Below are 25094 nucleotides of genomic sequence, written 5' to 3'. Positions count from 1 at the left end.
TAGAAACTTGGTTATATACCAGAGCAATAAAGAGTAAAACTCAAAACCATCACATGGAGTAAATGGAAGCTTCTAGCTGCTACTTACTGGCACAATTTCTGCCAGTATGATACAGGTTCAGCAGGTGTACAGGGGATCAATGGTTCCATTATCAGAGGGCCCACATGAATCATCTACAGATCTTGAACAACAAACAAAAAACCAGCTGATACTCAGGTCCACTGCAAACAGACTGGTCATCCAACAGAGAGGCTTGGACATATATTTTGTACTAAAGTACCAAAGATGAAAAGAATGTACTTCCCTGGCAAGTACCACTTGGCAAGAATGAACTATCTGGTGGTGTGACCCTAGTAAGTTACATAACTTTTTGGTGCTCTAGTTTTCTCATGAATAAAACAAGAGTTCCTAAATACCTCTTGTTCACTGGGTTGCTAATATTAAATAGGAATACATGGAAATGGTTGGAAAAGCAAAAAGTGCAACAAGCTGAAAAATCCTTGTCGTATTATTAGCTATCTTTATGACTTAATACTCTATCTTAAAACTGGGATCGGAACCAGTTTTGTTCTCCAGCTGGTGAAGCAGATGCTCTGAGTACTAGACAAAACAGAAGAGAAAAGAGTGCTCATTTGTATTATAAATTGAGGCCCCTTATAAAGTAATTCTTCTGAATGTTTCCCTAATATATTGTTTCTACTGTCAAGGGTTATATTATTTTTTTAAAGGAGGGTGGACCCAATAGGAAAAAAAATTTAAGGAAGATGGAGAAAGATCTAGGAAAAGGTGTGAAAAATGGTTTCAAAACAGTTTCCAAGAAGATAGCACAGAGAAAAAGAATATCTATGAAAATAGAACTATAAAATTTTTCTGTAAGGTTGGGGTTGTGGCTCAGTGGTAGAGCACTTGCCTAGCATGCATGAGGCACTGGGTTCGATCCTCAGTACCACATAAAAAATAAATAAAATAAAGGTATTGTGTCAATCTACAAAAAAAATTAAAATTCTTTTTCTCTACTGTTTATATGCAGTTCAGATACTTACAAGATATGTAAAGTGCTAAAATAGTGCCCATAACATACTGAATGCTCAATGAATACTATTAACAACTACTTACTTTCTCCTTTCTTTTTAATATTTTTTAGTCATTGATGGGCTTTATTTTGTTTATTTTATATGTGGTCCTGAGAGTCCAACCCAGGGCCTCGCACATGCTAGGCAAGTGCTCTTCCACTTAGCTGCAACCCCAGCCCACTTTCTCCTTTCTTAAAAGAAAAAGTGTCACCATAGTGAAAGAGTAAAAAGCACATGTTTGGGAGAATAGTCCTAGCTCCTACTTCTAGTTCTGACTATCTTTGTGACCTTAGACAAGTCACTTAAATTCTCAGGTTAAGTTGTAAGAACAACAAACATCAACAGATAAGTATTTCAAGAGATTAGAGAAAGAACAGCTCAATGAAAACGTAATGCAAATAATAAAGGTATGAGCTGGCATAAATTAAACTTAAAATACACACTGAAATAAAACCTAATATTAATTCTTTGAAAAGATTAACAAAATTAACGAATCTCTAGCAAGACTGCGGGGGAAGTGGAGAGAAAAAAGGAGCATAACTTTCTAATATCTAGAATGCAAAAACACTGCTACAGGTCATATAGATATTAAAGATATTCAACTTTGTGTCAATAAATTTGAAAATTAGATGGAATAGATAATCCCTAGAAAAACACAATTTACCAAAACTGAAATAAGAACCAGAACATTGTAATAGTCCCTTATCTAATAAAGACACTAAATCTGTCAGTAAAAAACACTCCCAGACAGAGAAAAAGAAAACAGAACTATAAAATTTTTCTCTACTCTGTTCATATGCAATTCAGATACTTAAAAAGATACGTAAAGGACTAGGACTATATAGCTTCATTGGTGAATTCTTCCAAATATTAAAGAAGAAATAACGCCAATCTTACACAAACTCTTCCAGAGAATAGGAAAAGTGGGAATCCATCCTCAATTTATTTTATGAGGCCAGCATAAAAGTGATATTAAAACCTGATCATGGGCTAGGGCTGTAGCTCAGTGGCAGAGCACTTGCCTAGCATGCATGAGGCAATGGGTTCTATCCTCAGCACCACATAAAAAATAAAAAACAAATAAAATAAAGGCATTCTAAAAAGTAAAAATAAAAAAACCTGGTCATAACATTATAAGAAAGGGAAATTATATGCCCATTTCTCTTTTGAAAATATTATTATCTCTTAACATCCATATGAAATTGATTCCAGGACTCTCCTAGGATACAAAAATTTAAGGAGCTCAAGTCCCTTAAAATGGCCTACTATTTGCATGTAACCTATACATATTTCCCCCATATTCTTTAAATCATCCCTACATTATTTATTTTTTATTTTTTTTAAATATTTATTTATTTATTTTAGTTTTCGGCGGACACAACATCTTTGTTTGTATGTGGTGCTGAGGATCAAACCCGGGCCGCACGCATGCCAGGCGAGCACGCTACCGCTTGAGCCACATCCCCAGCCCCATCCCTACATTATTTAAAATACATAATACAATGTAAGTATTATGTAATATATACTGTACTGTTTAGGGAATAATAAGGAAAAATCTGTAATACATTCAGCTTAGACAAAAAGTTGTTGTTGTTTTTTTCCCAAATAATTTCACAGATGCAGAACCTGAAGGTATGGAGAGCTGATTACAATTGTAAAAATTCTAAAATGATATAAAAACCATATCATGACCAAATTGAGCTTATTTTTTAAAAAAATATTTATTTTTTAGCTTAGGTGGACACAATATCTTTATTTTATTTTTATGTGGTGCTGAGGATCGAACCCAGTGCCTCACGCATGCTAGGCGAGCGCGTTACTACTTGAGCCGTATCTGCAGCCCCCCAAATTGAGTTTAATCCAAGAATGCTTGGTGGGTTTAAAAACTGAAAGTCAATCAAGGCAATCCACATATAACATAAAGAGAAAAAAAATCACTTTATTATATCAATTAAGTAAAAAGTATCTGGTAAAAGTCAATACTAATTCATGGTAAAAACTTTTAGAAAACTAGGAATGAAAAAAAAAAACAAAACTTCCTTATGTGATAGAGTATAGCTACTCAAAACCTAGAGCAAACATCATACTCAGTGATGAAATACTGCAGCTCTCTCCCTGAGGTTAGGAATGAGACAAGAATGCGAATCACTAACAGTTTTATTCAGCATTACATTGGCTGTCCTATCTAGCAACAAAGGAATTAAAGAAATTAAAAGCAGATTCCAGATAGATTGTTTATCTAAATACGAAATGCAAACAGCATAAGTATTAGAAGAAAATATTGGACAAGGTGACTTACTTGACAAGGAAGGAGATGCCTGATGGTGTTAGATGAGTATGGCAAAGACACCAAGACTGAGTGACTCCAAACCAGAATTCTTGGATTTCTACATTCCCGACTCTGCTCCTCTACCAGTGTGTCCCATTCCATTAAATGATCAAGCCCAGGAATAAAACTCAATTTTCTTTTCCTTACCACGTCAAGTATTTAATCAGCAATTCTGTCAGCCCTGCCTCCAAGATGTATCCCTGACCACTTTTGTCTGTCTTTGCTCCCAGTACCAGAGCCAAGCTCTCAACTTCTCACCTAGATCCTGCATCAGCATTCACCCTGCTTCTGGATCTACCCTCACTTTCATGGAGTCTTCACCCCAAGTTCTGAGTAATCTTGTTCAAAAAGGATTTCAAATTATAACACTCCCTCTGGAAGCTTCCTTCTGCAAGTAAAATAAAATCGAAACTCCTACTGTGTGTGGCCCATGCCTACTTCTCTGACTATTCTTATCTTCTATTCCTTTTTCCTTTGTTTACTAGAATCTAGACCTGTGCTTCTAATACGAGAGCTACTAACCACATGTGGCTATTTAAATTTATATCTAATTAAAATTTGATTCCTCAGTTGCATAGTCACATTTCAAGTTCATATATTATACACACACACACACACACACATTTTTTTTTTTTTTTGAGTTGTAGTTGGACATAGTACCTTTATTTTATTTATTTATTTATTTATTTTTAATGTGGTGCTGAGAATCGAACCCAGCGCCTCACATGTGCCAGGTGAGCGCTCTACCACTGGGCCACAACCTTAGCCCCACATTTCAAGTTCTTAATGGCTACGTTGGACATCACAAAATAGAAGATTTCTGTTATGCTTTATATCGGGAATGTCCCCCAAAGGCCCAGGTGTTGAAGCTCTGGTCTCCTGCTGGTTGGTACTAATGGAAGGTGATAGAAACTTTAGAAGGTAGGACCTAGGTTGAAAGCTATATTTTGTCCCAGGCTCCCTTCTCTCTGCTCCAGGCTGCCATGAGGTGAGCAAGGCCACACATTCTCACCACCATGACAGTTTGCCTCACCTCAGGCCCAAAGTAATGGAGCCAGCCCACCCCTGGACTGAAACGTGAGCCAAAATACTCCTTAGCTTCTCTGTCAGGTATTTTGTCACAGGGACAGAAAGGTGACTAATAGAATTTTCATTAGCAAAAAAAGTTCTGTGGGGCATCACTGATCTAGACACACCAGGCTCATTCCTACTGGCAGCACTTTGTACTTACCTCTCCTTTTTGTGGAATGCTCTTCCCCTAGATTTTGGGCGGGCTGGCTACTTCTCATAATTCAGGTCTCAAATGATACTCTTCAGGGGAACCTTCTAAATTTAGATTGGACTGCCCAATCTGAAATAGGTCCTTAATCCTCCCTGCCTCACCCACTCTAGTGGTACCGCATCCATCACTACCTAGCAGTGAAATCCTGATCTAGTCACTATTCTCTCTGAATCGCAGTCCCCTTTTCTTAAGATTCGTCCACTGAATTAGACAATTAGTAGGATACCTTCCATTCCACCACTAAGAATTTGTGCGCATCTGAGATAATTTGGTTCTCTTATAGATAACTGTGCTTCCTTTATCTCTCTCTAAGGAACTAGGATCACAAGAAATCATTAGTATTCAATACAGACCTCCATCGAGACTCCGGGATGCCCGTTTGCTTGCTGTGCGCTCGAAGTGTGGGGCAGGCCTGTCAATCAGAGCACTAGCTTGCCTGGTCTGAGCTTGAGTCCGGCCGCTATATCGAAATTTGGATCCCAGGGCAAGAAATTTGCTTTTGGGAATGGTGTCTGTAGATGTCAGTCTGAGAGAAAAATCATAACAATCACATATTATATAAATTATCTCATTCTGAAACTGTACAATTAAAAATAAGATCAAGAATAAAAAATGTTTCTCAATTTTAAGATATAATTATAGTTATTAGGAGATTTCAAATCATGCAATCATTATTTCAGTTCCATGTCATGTCTCAAAGCAATCAGTATATTTAGTTGTTGCCTTCATTAATATCATCTTATATCTCTATAGATAGGGCCTTATGGTTTTCACTGCAATACTTTCACTATATCTTTGTAATATTGTCATCATTTTATAGATACAAGAAACCGAACCACCCAAAGGAAGTTATATGTGTAAGGTCACATATCTGTTAAGGGACTGGGCAGTAACAAAGGCCAAGCCCAGGACTGTTAGCTACAGTTAGGGCAATCATAGAGCACCCAGTGAACACAGGATCCTATTCTCCACTTCCCTCCTCCTCCTACCACACAAAGAAAGGTGCTTTGGAAATGTTGAGGCACGCTTTTCAACCCAGAGCAGGGAAAGTGGATTCATTTTGTCTTGCTTAAGATGATCTCACTAGAGCTAAACAAAAGTGCCAGTCATATAAAGGAGAGAATTTCAATAGCAGACTTAAAATAGAAACACACATACATAATTTATCCTTGAAAAATACTTAAGTGAGAACAATACCTGAAAAATGTGTGATGTTCTACACAGACTTTCCATAATTTCTTAGCTGCTCGGTAACTGGGAAGTTTGAATCCAATGGTACTTTCGTATTGTTCTTGCTATAGAAACACAAACATGGAACATAAAGTATCATTTGACTATAGTAATACAGCACCAGAGAAATAATGGTGCCACCAACGAGATCATTGTAAATACAAATAATGTTATCAATTTAAGGACATAAAATATCATTTGAAATGTTTTCCTACTCACCAGAAGAAAGTCACTCCTGAGGATGTCCTTTTCCAAAGCAAGGAAGCCAAGAAATGCATATTATTCATGCATTTTATTTTTGTTCAGAAAACACACATGCATGCATATACACACAAACACAGGGCATTTTTCTGAGACATAATTAAGTCACATTTTGATTGTCTAGACATTGCTTTTCCTTAGTTATTATCTGTATTTGGGATATTAGATTATTCAAAGATAAGGGAATGAGATATAAAGTAATTCTTCCATCAATCAATATTATTACACAATAATAATTAGTAATAATAACTAAAGATTTGGCTCAAATCAGATTAATTTTTAAAAATTAATTAAATTTTAGAATTGGCAAATAAAAATTGTATATATTTATTGTGTTCAGTATGCAAATATTGAACATGCTAAATCAGGCTATCAACATATGAATTAACTTACATAATTTTTTGTGATGAGAACCCTTAAAATCTAATCTATTAACAAGATTTTAATTTTTTTGTTTGTGCTGGGTATTGAACCCAGGGTTTCATGCATGCTAGTCATCTCTTAGCAATTTTCAAGAAGATAATACACTGAACTATAATGATTATGTTGTATAATTGGACTCTTAAGCTTATTCTCCAGATTCTCTAATTATTAAATGTTTATTCTTTTTCCCTTTTTCTGACCGTTAATTTATCTAGATACCTCTAACTGAAGCAAACCATATCCTACCAGGGCTATAAGAAACATGTTATTGGTTTCTTACTTCTCTGTTTCTCCCTTAAGCATACTTTATTAGATAGAAAAGGAAAGTGAAATTTGTTTTCAGTGCCTATCATTGCCAATAACACTATGATTAGATAGGATCAATTTTTACACTGAAGAAACTGAGTTCAGAGAAGTAATTTGCTCAGTCTCATAGTTATTAAATGGCAGAACCAGAATGTCACTTCTAAGTCAACAATAGTTATATTCCACTTCCAGAATCCCATTTTTCCTGATTGATTTCTTAAATAGAAATTCTGCATTTTTAGCACATAGTTGACAGAGACTGAGGCCTTCCTATTATCATATTTATTAATATGTGTGTGTATTTAGTTTTGTTTTCCCATATTAAGATACAAGAATGTTGTCTTATTTACCATTAAATTGCAAAGAAATATTTGTTGGTTGACTGACTCTTGGATATGAAACTTCAAGGGAAGACACTGGCTGCTTTGTGCTAGGCACAGATAAATAATTATAATACAATATAAATGTTTCAATGATAATCCCTACCCAAGATTTTTAAGGCTGCATGTCTACAATTTCCAGGCTCAAAGAGTGAGCCATTTTTCGCCAGCAGATGGTGATATATAAACATACAAAAAGCGACCTTATGTCAGGCTGGTCCTTTTCTGTGTTGAGTTTTCACTGTTGTTATTTCATTTGATGTTCAAATAAACTGGGACTGAGGAGGTATTATCCTTCTTGGATGATAAGGAAAGAGCTTTAGATTTATCCAGGGTCTTTGGTTAAGCAAATGAAAGAGAAGGAACTAGAACTTTTTTTAAAAAAATTTAATTCCTACTTAAACAATTTGCTATTGCACCATGATAGCTCTTTTACAATTTAAAATTGGCCTGCATCAATCAGTACATCCTGAATTTTGGCTACCTATTATTAACTAAGTTGATCCAGTATTAAGCTGAACATACAACTCTATTAAAAATCTAGGACTTATGCATCAGGCCCTGGGTTCAATCCCTAGTAGTAAATAAAAATAATCTAGAACTTGACCCTGGAACATATAGTAACATATGTATATATACACAAATAAATTGTAATTGTAGAAGGTAGGATATAAAATATTTAACTCCACAAAGTAATTTTAGAATCTCAAGCTATAGAATTTATAAATAGTTTCCCATGAAGTTCTTACCTGGAGTAAACAAGAAACAAGTTTACCAATCCAGGTTTTACTTTTGGCAATGGAATATTTACTTACAGGAATAGGAATGTCTGGAAAACCAGTAATAAGAAGAGAAGATTACAGGACTTAACAATTTAAGAAAACAGAAATATTGGCCCCCGACTAGTTAGTTAGACAGAGACTACTCAGATGGCATAACAAGGAAAATGGCAATGAGGAGATGTTTGGTTTAGGAAGAAAAAACATGAATTCTGTACCTCTCCAGGCCGGATCTTGATGAAAAAGCTGCTGCGTTTATAAGAAATCTTCAGTACTTTGGGCCAAGGAAAACGGTTAATTCTCAACTTATCTTTGTAAACCAAAAGGCCACTAGAGCAGACACCTAGGATGATATCCACTCCCTCCAAGTCCTGAAAAAGAAAAGTGTCAGCATTCAGTCTTGAGCAAAGTGTTCAACACATCATTAACTATTATCAGATAATCTGAAGATATCAGCAACCAGAAACAGTTATGAAACATATCATGGAAAATAAAGTGTAACCTGACAATCGTAATCCATATTGGCAGATAAGAGTTCCCAGAGGCCAGAGTTTAGGGCTACGTGTACCACCTGGGGATATAACTCTCTTTCTTTTAACGACATGTTTGCACAATTCTAATTCTCTTTTGAAATGATATAGTGGTAATCCCTCCAGAAAATCAAGTTAAGATTTGACTCTATTCCTGTATAAACTCAACATACGAAAATCTCAGCTTCTTAAAATAACTGATGTTAAGTATATGAAAATATAAATGTTATTCCTAAGGCTAGAAAGAACATTAAGGCAAAATGAAGTCATGTTTACATGCCTCTTTATTAAAGAAAAAATTTTAAATATTAATAATCAATGTAATTCAAGGAAAATGAATTTCATCTGAGTTAATTTCTACAGATGGCTTTATTTAGCTAAATAATCAAAACCCAGGGTTAAATTCTTTTGGAGGGGGCGGGTAGGGGTACCGGGCATTGAATGGGCATTGAACTCAGGGGCACTCAATCACTGAGCCACATTCCCAGCCCTATTTTTGTATTTTATTTAGAGACAGGGTCTCACTGAGTTGCTTAGCGCCTCATTTTTGCTGAGGCTGGCTTTCGAACTCGTGATGCTCTTGCCTCAGCCTCTCAAGCCGCTGGGATTACAGGCATGAGCCACTGCGCCTGGCCAGAGTTAAAGCTTTTTGACTCCTCTTTTTCCTACAATGAGTATAGAGAAAAATGTTAGTGCCTACATGTGTTATGTACAAGCATAACAGAGATGCAGAAATTGAATATAGTTTTAATTCAATGACTATGTGACTGAAAATTTACCTCAAGATGCCTTCTTAAGTTTCTAAAGCCTGGAGGTACAACTATCTTTCTCTCTCTCTCTCTCTCTCTTTTTTTAAAATATTTTTTTAGTTGTTGATAGACTTTTATTTTATTTATGTATATGCAGTGCTGAGAATCGAACCCAGTGCCTCACACATGCCAGGCATGTGCGCTACCGCTGAGCCCCAGCCCCAGCCCTATATCTCTCTTTTAATGACACGCTTTACAGAAAGAGTTTGCTTTACAACATTTGGAAAAGGAATTTGCTGCCTGACTTCTTCACACCTTGCTGACTGACACAAACCTTTTTCAGGAAATGAGAAGTTCTGGAAATATACCTTATCTGAAATACTGATATTTCTATTGTCTATTTTAGAAATTCACAGAAGCTATAGTACCTAGCCCCAAAAAACCCAGGACAACATCTGAATTTGAAATTAGAAGTAATTGAACTTAAGAAACTATCAGATATTCAGGTTGAGAAAATCATGAAAGATTAGTCTAGTCAAATCACAGACCAGATGTCTGTCTCTTAATTCCTACCAAGTGATTATTTGGCCTATCCTGGAATATTCAGTGACAGGGAACTCATCATTCTTTGAGGTAGCCCAACTCATCTTTGAAAAGCTCTGCTAGATAATTTGTCAAACTGAGCTGAACAACATATTTCCCTATAGTTTACATTTTACTATCTCTAGGCTTATATCTTAAAGCCCTAGTAAAATCTATTTTACACACCACTCCTTTAAATTAACAGGAAGGCAGATATTATGTCTCCCCAGAACTTTCTCTTTTGTAAGATTAATATCCTTGTTCCTTTGTTTTTCATTGGACATGGTTTAGAGTCTCCTGATCATGCACACTAGTTAAGTTCCTCCCAAGGCGCATCTGAGCATCCCTTTGAGCCCTCTCCTCATGATATCCTCAACCTCTCCAGCCATTTGAAGATGAGGGAAGTCAAGCGATTGCCTTAAGTAATCCCTCTCTTAGGCTGTATTAGGCAGAAGTAGGATTAAAGCTTAAGTTTCCAATGCCCTAACCTAGGGGTTCTCAACGAGCCATTGTAGTGTATTTGGTGTACATTAGAATCTCCATCCCAGCTTCTGGTTCAATAAGTCTGGGATGGAACCTGAAAAATGCATCTGCGATGCTAAATGCTGCTGACTCAGGGACCACACTTTGAGAACCATTACCCTAAGCCAGTGGTTCTCAGGTTCAAGCTTGTATTCATTTGGAATGCTCATTAAATCTGGAGGTTCTAGAGCCTGTCCTCTGAAATAAGTCAGTAAACCTGGGAGGAGCTCCGGAATCTGTACAATTAGTAGACCTCTCAAGTGATTTAGGTAATGTTGGCTGTGAGAAAAGCCTTGCTGCCACTGTGATATTCAAATGTAAATGCATCTTAGGAAAATATAATTTCTTTTTCTCCAGGTTGTATTTTTTTTATTTTTTACAGTGGCTTAGTTGTAAAACTTTATTCTGACAGTGGATTGCCAAGTGGCAATTCAACTGATATACTTAAAATTCAAAAAGAATTACTATTTGGGGCTGGGGCTGGGGCTGGGGCTCAGTGGTATCGCACTTGCCAGGCATATGTGAGGCACTGGGTTCAATTCTCAGCACTGCATATAAATAAATAAAATAAAGGTCTATCAACAACTTAAAAAAAAAAAAAGAATTACTATTTATTTTGAATGTTTTAAAATAGCCCAGATAAATGCTGGTGAAAAGTAGCACGTGACACAAGTGCAATTTACACATAGCAAACCTGCATCATCTAGTGCATATTAATAAAGGCCAGAGATACATTACCTTTGCTTTATGCAGATCGACACCATACATAGACAACTTTTTGGCATTCTCAAGAAATTCCAAGTCAGCCTGAGCTGGAGTCATGGACCTTTGATAAAATAAAAATAAAAATTCAGTGTCATAGTATCCACATTTACAGTAATCACAGTTGTATCTTCATGACATTTCATATAAACACAATCATACACATGTTGACCAATATGTATATAAAATAAATTTTATAGTCCATAAGTGGATTATTATAGAATGGAAATGTTATCATAAAGAAAACGATATCTTGAGAAAACAAAAAGACACTAAAAAACTACTGGAAAAAAAAATTTTAAACTCCCTAACAATTTCCTTCAAATGACCTCATCCATCATTAGCTCTGTCCTCCCTCTCTTCATCCTTTTTCTATCCCATACATAAATTCCTTCCACTAATTTTCTTACCAAGGAGATGACCAAATTAAATCCTCAAGGGGCATGGGACAATTTACAAGATCCTCTTAGCTGCCTTTTTTCCCTCTATACCCCTGAATTGAGTTATTATGGAAATTAAACAAGAGGGCAGCTGATGTTACTTAACTGGGATTCTTAATGGGGCCAGGTTTGATGAAAAGAAAATTTCTGGTAACAGATGGTGTTCTGCCCACTGATCTAAACAAAATAAATTGGTTAATAGAAGCACACAGATAATGGGACTGTTTTCTGTTATTAAGATGTCTTCATTACCAGGCAAATAATGAATTAGATTTGTTTGAAAACAATCAGTCTCATGGTCTAAACATTCACTGTGTCGGTCTTTCCTTCTCTAGAAGTTTCTTTGCTTTTGGAACGTGCTCACTGAGATTTGAAGACAAAGATATCATTCCCAACCCTGCACAATTCAGACCAATCAAGAGTAACTTCTTAGTAACAATAATGCAGCCACATCTCAAAAAAAAGAAAAAAAGAAAGAAAATGCCAGTTTCCCATAAGACTGCCTCAAGCTATAGAGAGCAGCAGGGGTCTCTTCATTTAAAAGGAAAAGTCTCTTCCAAATCCATCTGTCTTTACCCTCATTAAAAAGAACAAAGGATTCCTTGGAACAACAACAACCAAAAAAGAAAACACACAGGAGAGAAGGATGCAGATTTGTTACAACTCAGCCTCCCTAAATAAACTTTTTCTACCAGCTCTAAAGCATCTCACCTAATTCTGTTTACTAATAGACCTGAAGTTGAAGATTAAAAAGAAAAAAAAAAAAAAAGGAAGAAAAATGGGAAAATTAACCCATATAAAAGTCTATATATTCAAGTAATTCAAAACATCTCAGGAAAGTTTTGTAATTGTAAATTACTTTTCCATATAAGTGATACACTTTTCTAGTTAAGGTTACTCCCAGTTGTTTTATATTTTACTGTTGTTATTAATACTAGTGGGGTGAAATTTAGGAGTTTGAAGCTGGAAAGGAACTTGAAGGTAATGAGTTCAACCTTTTCATTTTGCTGATAAAGAAAACAGACCCTGAAGGATTGCATGATCATGAATAGGCTGAAACACTTGGTTTGAAGCAGCAGGCTTAAGTCACTACTCAAGTCACACTACTTGGGCTAGAATCCTGGTTCCTGAACTTATGGGTGGTGAGCCATTGTCTCCCTCAATCTCCTCTATAAGGTAAGAATCACATTAATTTTGCTGGATAAATAATTGTGACTATTAGAATTAAATAAGATAATGGCTGTGAAACTGCTTTGTAAACTATTTATTTATTATTTTGCAACCTTAATTTTCTAATAGTACAGTATCCCATCTCTACATGGATTATAAAATTAAATTGAGAGAAATAATTTGGATCAGTTAAAGTTGAAGATCAATTTTAAAACATTAAATGAAGCAATCATGACAAAAAACTTCCCTATATTTACAATACCCCAGGGTTCAGTTTAATTTCTCTCTTTTCATAATCTGTATTTCTTTTTATCAACTCTCATTGCTGTCAGTAACCCCTTCCCCTTATAGATGCACCCCTTATTCTGTCTGGACAGAATTCCCCATTCTGACCTGCTTCACACATATGGATTCCCTAAGACCTTTGAAAATCATAACAAGCTGGGAACAGATTGAGTACTGTCCAGCTGAGTTCAGTGGTACATGCCTATCCCAGCTACTCAGGAGGCTGAGACAGGAGGATCACAAATTCCAGGCCAGCCTGGGCAACTTAGCAAAACCCTTTCTAAAAATTAAAAATAAGAATGGCAACAGGTATAGCTCAGTGGTAGAGTGCACAAGTGCCCACATTCGATCCCAGTACCATTACCCCCTTCCACCCCACTTTAAAAAAAGTATTGTCCAGAGTTATTCAGTACCACCTAACAAGTTACTACTTATGAGTTCTTCAGCTTAAAGTACCTACCCAGGGTGCTCTGGCACTTTAAAAAGATTAGCTCTTGCTCATTACAAAGAGAAGTTTCAGCACAGTCTCCCTGTATTTATTTATTTCAAGCAAGTGGGGTCAGGAGAGTCATGCAGTGAGTTCTGGTGTTAAGTGACAGTCTTTTGATAATGTTTGTTGCATCTCCTAATTAAGTATTGTGATTTCAAATAATTAAGTGGGGACAATGAAGTGGAGGACAAATAATTTTAAAGCTTGATTTGCTAGTGTTAATTTAAAGAGTTAATTATAGCTTTAAAATCCCTGTCTGGGCAAAGGGCCACTACTACAGGTTCCACTTAAAGGCCTTCTTCTACTTGTCTGAGGAGCAGGCTGGTAATCGCTTCAATACACAGTAAAGTGTTTATGTCTCAGCAGAAGTTTCTTTGGAGTGGTTAAAGCACCATGTTGCTGGACATAATTAAATTTCCCATTTGTGTTTCTGCTTGTGAGGGCTATGAAAATTTCCAAAAAGGAGCAAGTAAATTCCTTGACTTTTTTTCATATACCTAACTGAACATCAACTGATCATATCCACCTGTCCAGTGAGATTGTTCCATCTATTTGAGTTTAAAATTCTATTAAGTTCTGTGAGTGGTTCTCCAAACCCAGATGCACATTGCTTGTAAAATGGGGATAAAGATTATTATTTTTATTATCCTAGCAAATATATGACCTCTCATTATATAATGAGAGGTCTACTAATCACTGTGCTGAGTACTTCTCATGACTTTTCTGATTTAAACAATTATAAAATTTCTATTATCATCCTGGTTTCAGATGAGAAAACTGAAGCTTAGAAGGCTTAAGTAACTTACCAAGAGTCAAAAAGCTGATAAGGAATGGAATCCGAATCCAAAGTAAAACAGGCTCACTCCAGAGCTAGTGATTTTAACTATGTGCTCTACACATGGTTCTCAAACTTTTTTGGCATTAATAACTCTTTACTCTCTTAATTATTAAGTATTCTGAAATACTATTCTTTTTTTCCCCTCCATCTGTTCTTTTTTTTTTATTGTTGGTTGTTCAAAACATTACATAGTTCTTGATATATCATATTTCACACTTTGATTCAAGTGGGTTATGAACTCCCATTTTTACCCCGTATACAGATTGCAGAATCACATCAGTTACACATCCATTGATTTACATGTTGCCATACTAGTGTCTGTTGTATTCTGCTGCCTTTCCTATCCTCTACTATCCCCCCTTCCCTCCCCTCCCCTCCCCTCTTCTCTCTCTACCCCCTCTACTGTCATTCATTTCTCCCCCTTGTATTATTTTTCCCTTTCCCCTCACTTCCTCTTGTATGTAATTTTGTATAACCCTGAGGGTCTCCTTCCATTTCCATGCAATTTCCCTTCTCTCTCCCTTTCCCTCCCACCTCTCATCCCTGTTTAATGTTAATCTTCTTCTCATGCTCTTCATCCCTACTCTGTTCTTAGTTACTCTCCTTATATCAAAGAAGACATTTGGCATTTGTTTTTTAGGGATTGGCTAGCTTCACTTAGCATAATCTGCTCTAATGCCATCCATTTCCCTGCAAATTCTATGATTTTGTCATTTTTTAATGCAGAGTAATACTCCATTGTGTATAAATGCCACATTTTTTTTTTATCCATTCGTCTATTGAAGGGCATCTAGGTTGGTTCCACAGTCTTGCTATTGTGAATTGTGCTGCTATGAACATCGATGTAGCAGTGTCCCTGTAGCATGCTCTTTTTAGGTCTTTAGGGAATAGACCGAGAAGGGGAATAGCTGGGTCAAATGGTGGTTCCATTCCCTGAAATACTATTCTTTATGTGCTTATATCTATCAGTATTAACTATTACAAATTAACTATATTACAAAATTTTTATTAAATGTCTAAAGAATAATAAGTCCATTATTTTTACCATTAAATAACCTTTGGGAAAAATGACAATGAAGGATTGAGAATTTAAAATTCTTCTTTTATGATATATCAAAACTCACAATAGCAGTTTTTTGTAATTTTATTTTTTAATGATACCAGGGATTGAACGAGGGCCTGATACTCACTAGGCAAATAATTTCAACCTAGCTCAGATGAACTATATGCCCTTGCTTTTTAGTACTATGCTACAATACTTCCCAATGTTACACATTATTTTCATGAAAAAATAAATAGCAGTATAGTTGGTGAATTCAACGAAGACTTTTAAAGATAACTGCAGGAGTTTCATGGGCCCTCCACAATCTATCCACATACATACATTCCAAGTTTAAAACTCTTGCTCTAAGGAGCTAGTACAGCATGGTAAGTTAAAATCTGAAGGAAAAGAAAAAACACCTGTAAGACTAATAGCTACCATTTATTGAGTACCTACTACACATCTAGCTCTGTGCTAAGTGCTTTACCTATGTTACCTCATTTAGTTTTCATTCTACAATACAATGCCCATTACTATAGTAAGAAAACTGAGGTTCAGAAGACTTAAAGGGACTTGCTCAAAGTCAAACAGTAGAGGGAAATTAGCTCTTCACCAACTCTTTCTGTGGCAGCATGCTCCCTTTTAGGCAAACACTGATTCAATACCAGGTCAAGGGTTTAAACTTACTACCATACAAACAGAATAAACTCTGGAGACCCAGTCACCTGTATGATTTATGCAGTTCCATGACCTTCTCTTCAAGTTCCTTGGTCTGATTTGGGGCCAGATGAAAATCACTAACATAATCCACACCATGGAGTTCTGGATCGTAGTCTCCCAGCTCAGACTGGATGGTGTAAGAACCCAATAATGCTAAAGTTGCAAAGGAACAGGGCAGACGTCCTGCAACAATGTCCTGTCGAAGCTGAAGACATAAATAATATCTATAGACAAAAGAGAAAAATGTTAATATGTCAGTCATAAAAAAATATAGAGGGACAAAAAGGATAATAGGGAGAGGGAGAGAAGAAAAATAAGAGAGAAGAGATTAAGTAAATATGAGATCATATTAATAATTGTTCCATCTAAGTAGTGGGCAATCTAGGTAGTGTAGGATATGAAGTACCATACACATAAACTATTTAATCTTCAAAGAATTTGTGAGGTGAGTATGACTGCAAGATTATAGATAAAGAGGCAGCCTCAGAGGCTTAGCTAGCTCAATGTTAATAATAAAATGTTTGGTCCCAAACCAGGTCCTTTCTTTTCTATCACTTTCCTTTGACAAATGTGTATATAATGTCCTTCAAGAACAAAGATCGCAATATTGACACATTTTTGCTAGGATATGAACATTCTGGTGTGTTTTCCCTCCCAGATAGGCTACGTGGCATGCAGCCTTCAACATTCTATCAGCCACCTTATAAGACCAATTCCCCCTGTGTGCTAAATTGTTGGTAATTCAAACTGCAGCTAAACAGCCAGTCCAACTAAACAACTGAGTGCCCTATCACATACAGACACTTGTTTCTATCAGTGTAATAATCCTACCTGTGATCCTGACCTCCTTACCACATGTTAATTGAGTTAACTAATTCAGACATTCTATAGAACAAGAAGGTATGATGAAATTGACAACTCCTACATTAATTAGAACATTCCTTTTTTTAAAATCATAATATTGAATAATCTATATATCAACAATAATTTTTGCTATCTACAATTAGTTGCTACATTTATGGGGGGGATTGTTTATTTTTCTGAAATGGAATATCACCATGTTATCCAGGCTGCCCTTGAATTTACAATCTTCCTGCCTTAGCCTATTATATAGTTAGAATTACTGGTGTGGTGCACGACCATGCCTGACTTTTTTTTTTTTTTTTTTTAAGTCACAGAAACACTGAATAAGTCACAAGAATCTTAAACTCCTTTAAAGTGCAGAAAATTAGCAAAGGTTTTTAGGGATATATTCTGCTTTACAGAATAAGACTGGATGAAGAAAGATGATTAAGTAGCAACTCTAAGAGACAAACATTACCTGTGAAAAAGAAACAGTTTTATCGGGGAGAGAGATGGCATCTCAGCTTTAAGAATATACTAAAAGGGGCTGGAGTGGTGGCTCAGTGATAGAGCACTTGCCTAACACGTGTGAGGCACTGGGTTCAATTCTCAGCACCTCATATAAATAAATAAAATAAAGGTCCACTGACAACTAAAAAATATTAAAAAAAAAAAAAAGAATGTACTAAAGGGGCTGAGGTTGCTAAGGTTGTAGCTCAGTGGTAGAGCATGTGCCTAGCATGTGTGATGAGCATGTTGATCCTCAGCACCACATAAAATAAATAAATAAAATAAAAGGCATGTGTCTGTCTACAACTTAAAAATAAAAAGAATGTACTAAAGATGAATGGACAACAAAGCCATCTTAAAAAATGATATAAACTTGCTGGTGTGGTGGCATATGCCTGTAATCCTAGCAACTCAGGAGGCTGAGGTAGGAAGATTGAAAGTTTGAGACCAGCCTTAAACTTGTGATCCTCCTACCTCAGCCTCCTGAGAGGCTGGAATTACAGGCATATGCCATTGTGCTTGACAAAAGTCATTTTCTTAAAAGAAATCATTAGGTTGTTTTCAAAGAATAGAAGATTATTTTATAAATTAAGTAGGCCCAAAGGAGAATTCAGTTCCTGAGGATCATGGGCCTAATCACATAGTCTAAATGGGAGATAGAAACAATCTATAATAACCCTGAGATTTTAGTTTCTTTTTGATCCCTATAGGAAGGAACACAGTGGGAGATAAGTATGAAGGGGAAGGAAAACAAAAAAGACCCAGCGGAAGACATGAATTGGTATGAACATACTTTATATACAAACAGAGATAAGACAAATTATGTTCTATATGCGTAATAAGAATTGTGATGCATTCCACTGTTATGTATTTAAAAAATAAAAGCAATTAAAAAAAAAAAAAAGACCTAGCGGAGCCACTCAACAGTCCATTCATGTAACGTGACTTAGAGGAGCCCTGCCCACTGCTTGGCATAATATCATAACAAGCAAGGCTATTAGCTCCTCTGTCGGTTTCTTCCAAAGCAGATCAGAAACTTGAGGCTTTTTAGCTCCCTTATTTGCAAATCTGCCTTAAAGTGGCCAGAAACTTTTTATCTTAGGCTACTCATTTAACATCTTATCACTTTTCTTCAATTCTGAGTAGGAAAATTTCCAGAGTTAATGATTATGACAATTACTGTTACAAATTTAACTATAGATTAATTATTTACCTTGTTATGTCCTCTGTTAACTGTGCTGGATCAGGTGGATAAAACTTTACATTGAATGTAAAATTCCATGGGACACCTGCAAAAATGAACAAAAGAATTTTGTTTATGCCTAATTTTCTGATTGTTTTAAGTACCTCAAAATAATGAAAACAATTTTCTTCTGAAATCTTTTAACATTTTCATGCTTTGTGGTAAGATAAACGTTTTCAGGAAGAAAATTGCTTATACATTATTTAGAACTATAGGATCTAATTTCTTTACCTAACTTAATAGCTTTGTTTACAAGGGATTAGAAGTACAGATGCAAAATAATATGAAGGAAACCATACTAAAGATCCTACATGTCAGCTTGTTTATACCAATTTACTTATTTATTTATTTAGTTTGTGGGGCTAGGAATTCAAACCTAGAGCCTCATGCAAGCCAGGTAAGTGCTCTACTAGTGAGCTATAGCCCCCGACCTCTGTAGCAGTGGCTTTCAAAGTGTGATTTAGATACTGCTCTGTGCCCTTAGAGATCATTCAGGTTACCAACAGATATTCTTTTTCACTTTCGGCATTATTTATTTGTGGTATTTGTTAATACCATCTTAAATAAACAAAAGCATTAGTCTCATAAATATGAGTGAAACTGGGAGATTATTTTAGAAGGAAGAAGGGGCCCTAGGAAGGGTCCTTATTTTTCATTTTTTATCTTAAGGTAGGGTCACTAAATTGAGAACCTATCTCAAAATTTTAAAAAAGGGCTGGGCATAGCAATCCTGAGTTCAATCCCAGTACTGAACAAAACAAAACAAAATCATAGCTCTGTTTAAAATAGGCATGGAAACTATAAAAATTAAATCCTGAAACAAACAAACAAAAAATGTTCTATTTTTTATCTACAATAAAAACCAGAGGATGAGTAAAGGTTAAATGGAGGATGCATTTCAATGTTTCCAGCTACATGCCGACCTTCAGGGTTTTCCTACTGTGGCTGTTGGCTTCCCATAAAGAAAGGCCTGATCTCAGCCAATAATCAGAATGCTTGGTTACGATCCTAGGACTCACCATTTGTTTCAGTACTTACTGCATGCGAGGCACTAAGTCATTCTCTTACATACATTAACTTTTTTAATCCTCGGAAACCCAAGGATGTTAGGGACTAGTATTAATTTGTTTATATGTGAAGAAACAGCAGCTTAGGAAAGAACACAGCTAGTGAATCCAGGGTTTTCTTACTCCAAATCCCATGCTTTTAACCACTGGGTTCTACTTTCCCACTATAAACATCTATGTGTCAACCATACTTCTGTTTTACCTCCAAATACCATGTTTATTGCTAATAGCAACAAGGACAATATTTGTAATAGTTTGAATGTCTTAATGAATGTGTGCTTGTAAGCATACTAAAACACTTGATATAAGATTTCCTTAGAAATAGTTAATATTTTCCTTCAACATTTGACCAGTATAACCAAAGCCTACTCAGGTCCTAATACTTACATTAACCCATTTCTAATGCTTCATATCTCAAAAACCTTAAATGGCACTTAGGTCAGAAAAACAAACTAGTAACTGTCTCTCAAAAAAGGGAGGGACAGCATTTACAGTATACAACAGACTAATACTATCTGTTGTTTCACTTTCTAATATGATAAAAACCTGTCAATCTAGCCATTGTTAATTCATAATTTCTCAAATATACTTTATGCATAAGAATAACATTAAGTAAATCAAGTAAACAATAGTTTATAAAGTGATTCTTTTTTAATCTCTTTAAGCCTTGTGTTAAGTAACTGATATAGAAAACTTAATAACACCTATGATTGGAGGGGAAAATAAGCACTTTTACCTATTTCTGACAGGAGTATAAATTGGTACAATACTATGGAGAACAATTTCAGTATATCTATCAAAAAACAACACATATATGTACCCTTTCACTTTGCAATTTCATTTTCATAAATGTATCTGAATAAATACTTGAATGCAGTCAAAATGCTACCTTTATAAGACATTTGTGAAACAGCAGAATTCTAAAAACAACCTAAATGTATATATTTAGCAAGAGAAGGTAGATCAAATTATGGGTCAGCTCTATGTTGGAAAACTAGGTAGCCATTAAAAAGAAAGAAGTAGCTTTATACAGAATAATCTTCAACATAATGTTCAGTGAGAAAAAAAACTCAAAGAACAGTATATATTGAAAGTTGCCATCCAAGTTTGGGGGGTGGGGAGAAAAAGTATAATTACAAGTATGATTATATATTTCTAGAATATCTCTATAAGGATATAAAATAAACTGGTAATAGTAGTTGGGAAACTTGGCAGGATATCTGTTAGGCAGGAAATCTGAGAGGATGGGGGGAGAATAACAGTAGGGAGACCTGCTTTCACTACATACTCTTTTTATGCCATTTTAATTTTGTTCTATGTACTTTACTTGTTTTTATGCCTATAACTATATATATGTATGTGTGTGTATATGTATATTTGTGTGTGTGTGTGTGTATTTTTTTATTTGATTTGATTTGATTTTTTTTGGTGGGAATTGACTCAGGGGCACTTAACTTAAGCCACATCCCCAGCCCTTTTCTGTATTTTATTTAGAGACAGGGTCTTGCTGAGTTGCTTAGGGCTTAGCTAAATTGCTGAGGCTGGCTTTGAATCCACAATCCTCCAGCCTCACCCTCCCAAGCTGCTGGGATTACAGGCATGCACCACCACACCTAACAAGATGCCTATAAAAATTTTTAAGGGATAATCTTTTGTCTCCTCCCACTAAAACAAATTCCTAAGGGCAAGAATGTTTTTTTCTGTTTTGTTTGGTGTGCATCCCTAGTACCTACAACAGCACTTGGCATGTCATGAATGCTCAAAAAATATATATTGAATGAATGAAATAAAGTCATCAACCTCACAGCATTGTTGTGAAAGTCATACAGGAATGATAATGCTTTGGGGGAAAAATATATTTTTTAAAAAAGGATTATACAAGAAAAATAATACACACTAGTTTATTGAAATTATTTACCTATTCATTATCCCAGTTATCCAAATGACCTGAAGTTATTGAACATAATGAAATAAGAATATTTAAGCCAGAGCAATTAGACAGATGAAAGAAATTAAAGGCATAAAAATAGGAAAAGAAGAACTTAAATTATCACTATTTGCAGATGACATGATTCTATACCTAGCAGACCCAAAAGGGTCTACAAAGAAACTATTAGAGCTAATAAATGAATTCAGCAAAGTGGCAGGATATAAAATCAACACGCATAAATCAAAGGCATTCCTGTATATCAGCGACAAATCCTCTGAAATGGAAATGAGGACAACCACTCCATTCACAATATCTTCAAAAAAAATAAAATACTTGGGAATCAACCTAACAAAAGAGGTGAAAGACTTATACAATGAAAACTACAGAACCCTAAAGAGAGAAATAGAAGAAGATCTTAGAAGATGGAAAAATATACCCTGTTCATGGATAGGCAGAACTAACATCATCAAAATGGCGATATTACCAAAAGTTCTCTATAGGTTTAATGCAATGCCAATCAAAATCCCAACGGCATTTCTTGTAGAAATAGAGAAAGCAATCATGAAATTCATATGGAAAAATAAAAGACCCAGAATAGCAAAAACAATGCTAAGCAGTAAGTGTGAATCAGGCGGTATAGCGATACCAGACTTCAAACTATACTACAGAGCAATAGTAACAAAAACAGCATGGTACTGGTACCAAAACAGGCAGGTGGACCAATGGCACAGAATAGAGGACACAGAAACCAATCCACAAAACTACAACTATCTTATATTTGATAAAGGGGCTAAAAGCATGCAATGGAGGAAGGATAGCATCTTCAACAAATGGTGCTGGGAAAACTGGAAATCCATATGCAACAAAATGAAACTGAATCCCTTTCTCTCGCCATGCACAAAAGTTAATTCAAAATGGATCAAGGAGCTTGATATCAAATCAGAGACACGCCGTCTGATAGAAGAAAAAGTTGGCTACGATCTACATTCGGTGGGGTCGGGCTCCAAATTCCTCTATAGGACACCCATAGCACAAAAGTTAATAACTAAAATCAACAAATGGGACTTACTCAAACTAAAAAGTTTTTTCTCAGCAAAAGAAACAATAAGAGAGGTAAATAGGGAGCCTACACCCTGGGACAAATCTTTATTCCTCACACTTCAGATAGAGCCCTAATATCCAGAGTATACAAAGAACTCAAAAAATTAGACAATAAGAGAACAAACAACCCAATCAACAAATGGGCCAAGGACCTGAACAGACACTTCTCCGAGGAGGACATACAGTCAATCAACAAGTACATGAAAAAATGCTCACCATCTCTAGCTGTCAGAGAAATGCAAATCAAAACCACCCTAAGATACCATCTCACTCCAGTAAGATTGGCAGCCATTATGAAGTCAAACAACACCAAGTGCTGGCGAGGATGTGGGGAAAAGGGTACACTTGTACATTGCTGGTGGGACTGCAAATTGGTGCAGCCAATTTGGAAAGCAGTATGGAGATTTCTTGGAAAGCTGGGAATGGAGCCACCATTTGACCCAGCTATTCCCCTTCTCGGTCTATTCCCTAAAGACCTAAAAAGAGCATGCTACAGGGACACTGCTACATCGATGTAGCAGCCAAGTAGCCGAAATTGCATGTGGGAACCACCTTGTCAGGCCCATTTAGATTTTTCTCTCCAGAATAAGGAAGTTTAACTACATTAGAAATAGCCATAACTGGGCTGGGTTGTGGCTTAGTAGTAGAGCGCTCACCTAGCACGTGCGGGGCGCTGGGTTTGATCCTTAGTACCACATAAAAATAAAATAAAGGTACTGTGTCTAACTACAACTAAAACAAAATATTTTTTAAAGAAATAGCCATAACTAAATGGAAATGTCCCAGATATTAACATTTTTACTTTTCTTAATGGCACTTATCAGGCAAGGAACTCAAAACTTTTGGTTCCAGCCAGGCATGGTGGCGCATGCGTGTAGCCTGGCCATTGGGGAGGCTGAGGCCAGAGGATCACTTGTGTTTACCAGATGTCTGGGGAATACAGCAGATTCCTGCCTTAAATAGATAAAAACTTCTATTATTTTTCTATTATTCTATTATTTTCTGTTACAACTGTCCAGTTTCCCTGTAAGCAAGTTTAGGATTAAATACAATAGGGATGTTAAAAATATTGATCACTTGGAATTTAAAACACAGTAAAGTTAAACTTTAGTTAGTGACTATTTCTAGAGCATGATAAACATAATTAGCAATATTTTATGGAAAATATTTAGTGAAGAATAAAAATAGTGTCTAGAAAAAGCTTTAAAAATTGTCACCAATAAAATTTCTGCCTTCTAAACCAGCAATATTTTAATGACATTCTTAACAAAAGTACATAACCTGAATCTAACCATGTGGAAACATTAGACAAATTCAAACTGACCACTTATGAAATAGTTGGTCAATACTCTAAAACTACCAAAGTTATGAAACACTTTAAAGATTCAGGAATTGTTCCAGATTAAAGAAAACTAAAAAGATGTGACAATGCTGTTTTACTTTCTCTTGCTCTATAGGATATCATTGGGATGACTAAAAATAATGTTTATATGTTATAATATTGTTTCAATTTTAATTTTCTGCTTTTGATAATTGTACTGTGGTCATGTAAGAAAGTTGCTGGTGTGGGGCTAGGCACCTGCCTACCACGGGTGAGAGCCTGGGTTCAATATCCAGCATGGGGGTTTGGGAGAAGGAAAGTCCTAGCTTTTAGGGTACACAAAATTAAGTAATTAGGGGCAGAAGGGCAGGACATCATGACTGCAACTGTTTTTAATTGAGGTGGAATTCACATAATGTTAACCACTTCAAAGTGTACATTGGGTGGCACTTAGTACATTCACAGAGTTGTGCAACCACCACCTCTACCTAGCTAAAACATTTTTTCATTCCCAAAGGAGACCCTGCGTCCACTAAGCAGTCAATTCCTGTTTACCCTTTCCTCAACCCCTGCCAGCAACTAATCTGCTTTCTGTCACTGGGAATCTACCTATTTTGGTAGCTCATTTAAACTGAATTATACAATATGTGGCCTTTTGTATCTAGTGTCTGGCACTTTTCCCCCTCTTTGAGACAGAGTCTCATTATGTTGCCAAGGCTGGCTTCAAATTCCTGGACTCAAGAATCCTCTGGCTTCAGGCTCCTAAGTAGTGCAGCATGGGTGTGCCCTGTGGTGCTTAGCTTTCATTTGGTATAATGTTTTCAAGGCTCATCCACAGGTTGGTTCATCTTCATTCCTTTTTGTGGTTTCGTAATATGCCATTGTT

At 35.9% G+C, this 25094-nt stretch overlaps 1 protein-coding gene across 10 annotated transcripts in view; it reads right to left on the bottom strand.

The window, feature by feature from the left end:
- The window catches only part of Epb41 (erythrocyte membrane protein band 4.1), a 155550-nt gene that overhangs the window by 53651 nt on the left and 76805 nt on the right, over positions 1 to 25094 (bottom strand). For all 10 annotated transcript variants that reach the window (XM_071617551.1, XM_071617546.1, XM_071617545.1 and 7 more), the window contains exons 6-11: positions 18760 to 18835; positions 16199 to 16417; positions 11185 to 11272; positions 8282 to 8434; positions 5882 to 5979; positions 5038 to 5210 (exon numbers count right to left, since the gene is read on the bottom strand). In XM_071617551.1, the coding sequence (XP_071473652.1) occupies positions 5038 to 5210; positions 5882 to 5979; positions 8282 to 8434; positions 11185 to 11272; positions 16199 to 16417; positions 18760 to 18835 (807 nt within the window). The remainder of the gene's footprint in view (positions 1 to 5037; positions 5211 to 5881; positions 5980 to 8281; positions 8435 to 11184; positions 11273 to 16198; positions 16418 to 18759; positions 18836 to 25094) is intronic.

Source organism: Marmota flaviventris, chromosome 10 (assembly GCF_047511675.1).
Source record: "Marmota flaviventris isolate mMarFla1 chromosome 10, mMarFla1.hap1, whole genome shotgun sequence".
Lineage (NCBI taxonomy): Eukaryota > Metazoa > Chordata > Mammalia > Rodentia > Sciuridae > Marmota > Marmota flaviventris.
The sequence above is the reverse complement of the archived record's forward strand: the minus strand, read 5'-3'. Positions and strand labels throughout refer to the sequence as shown.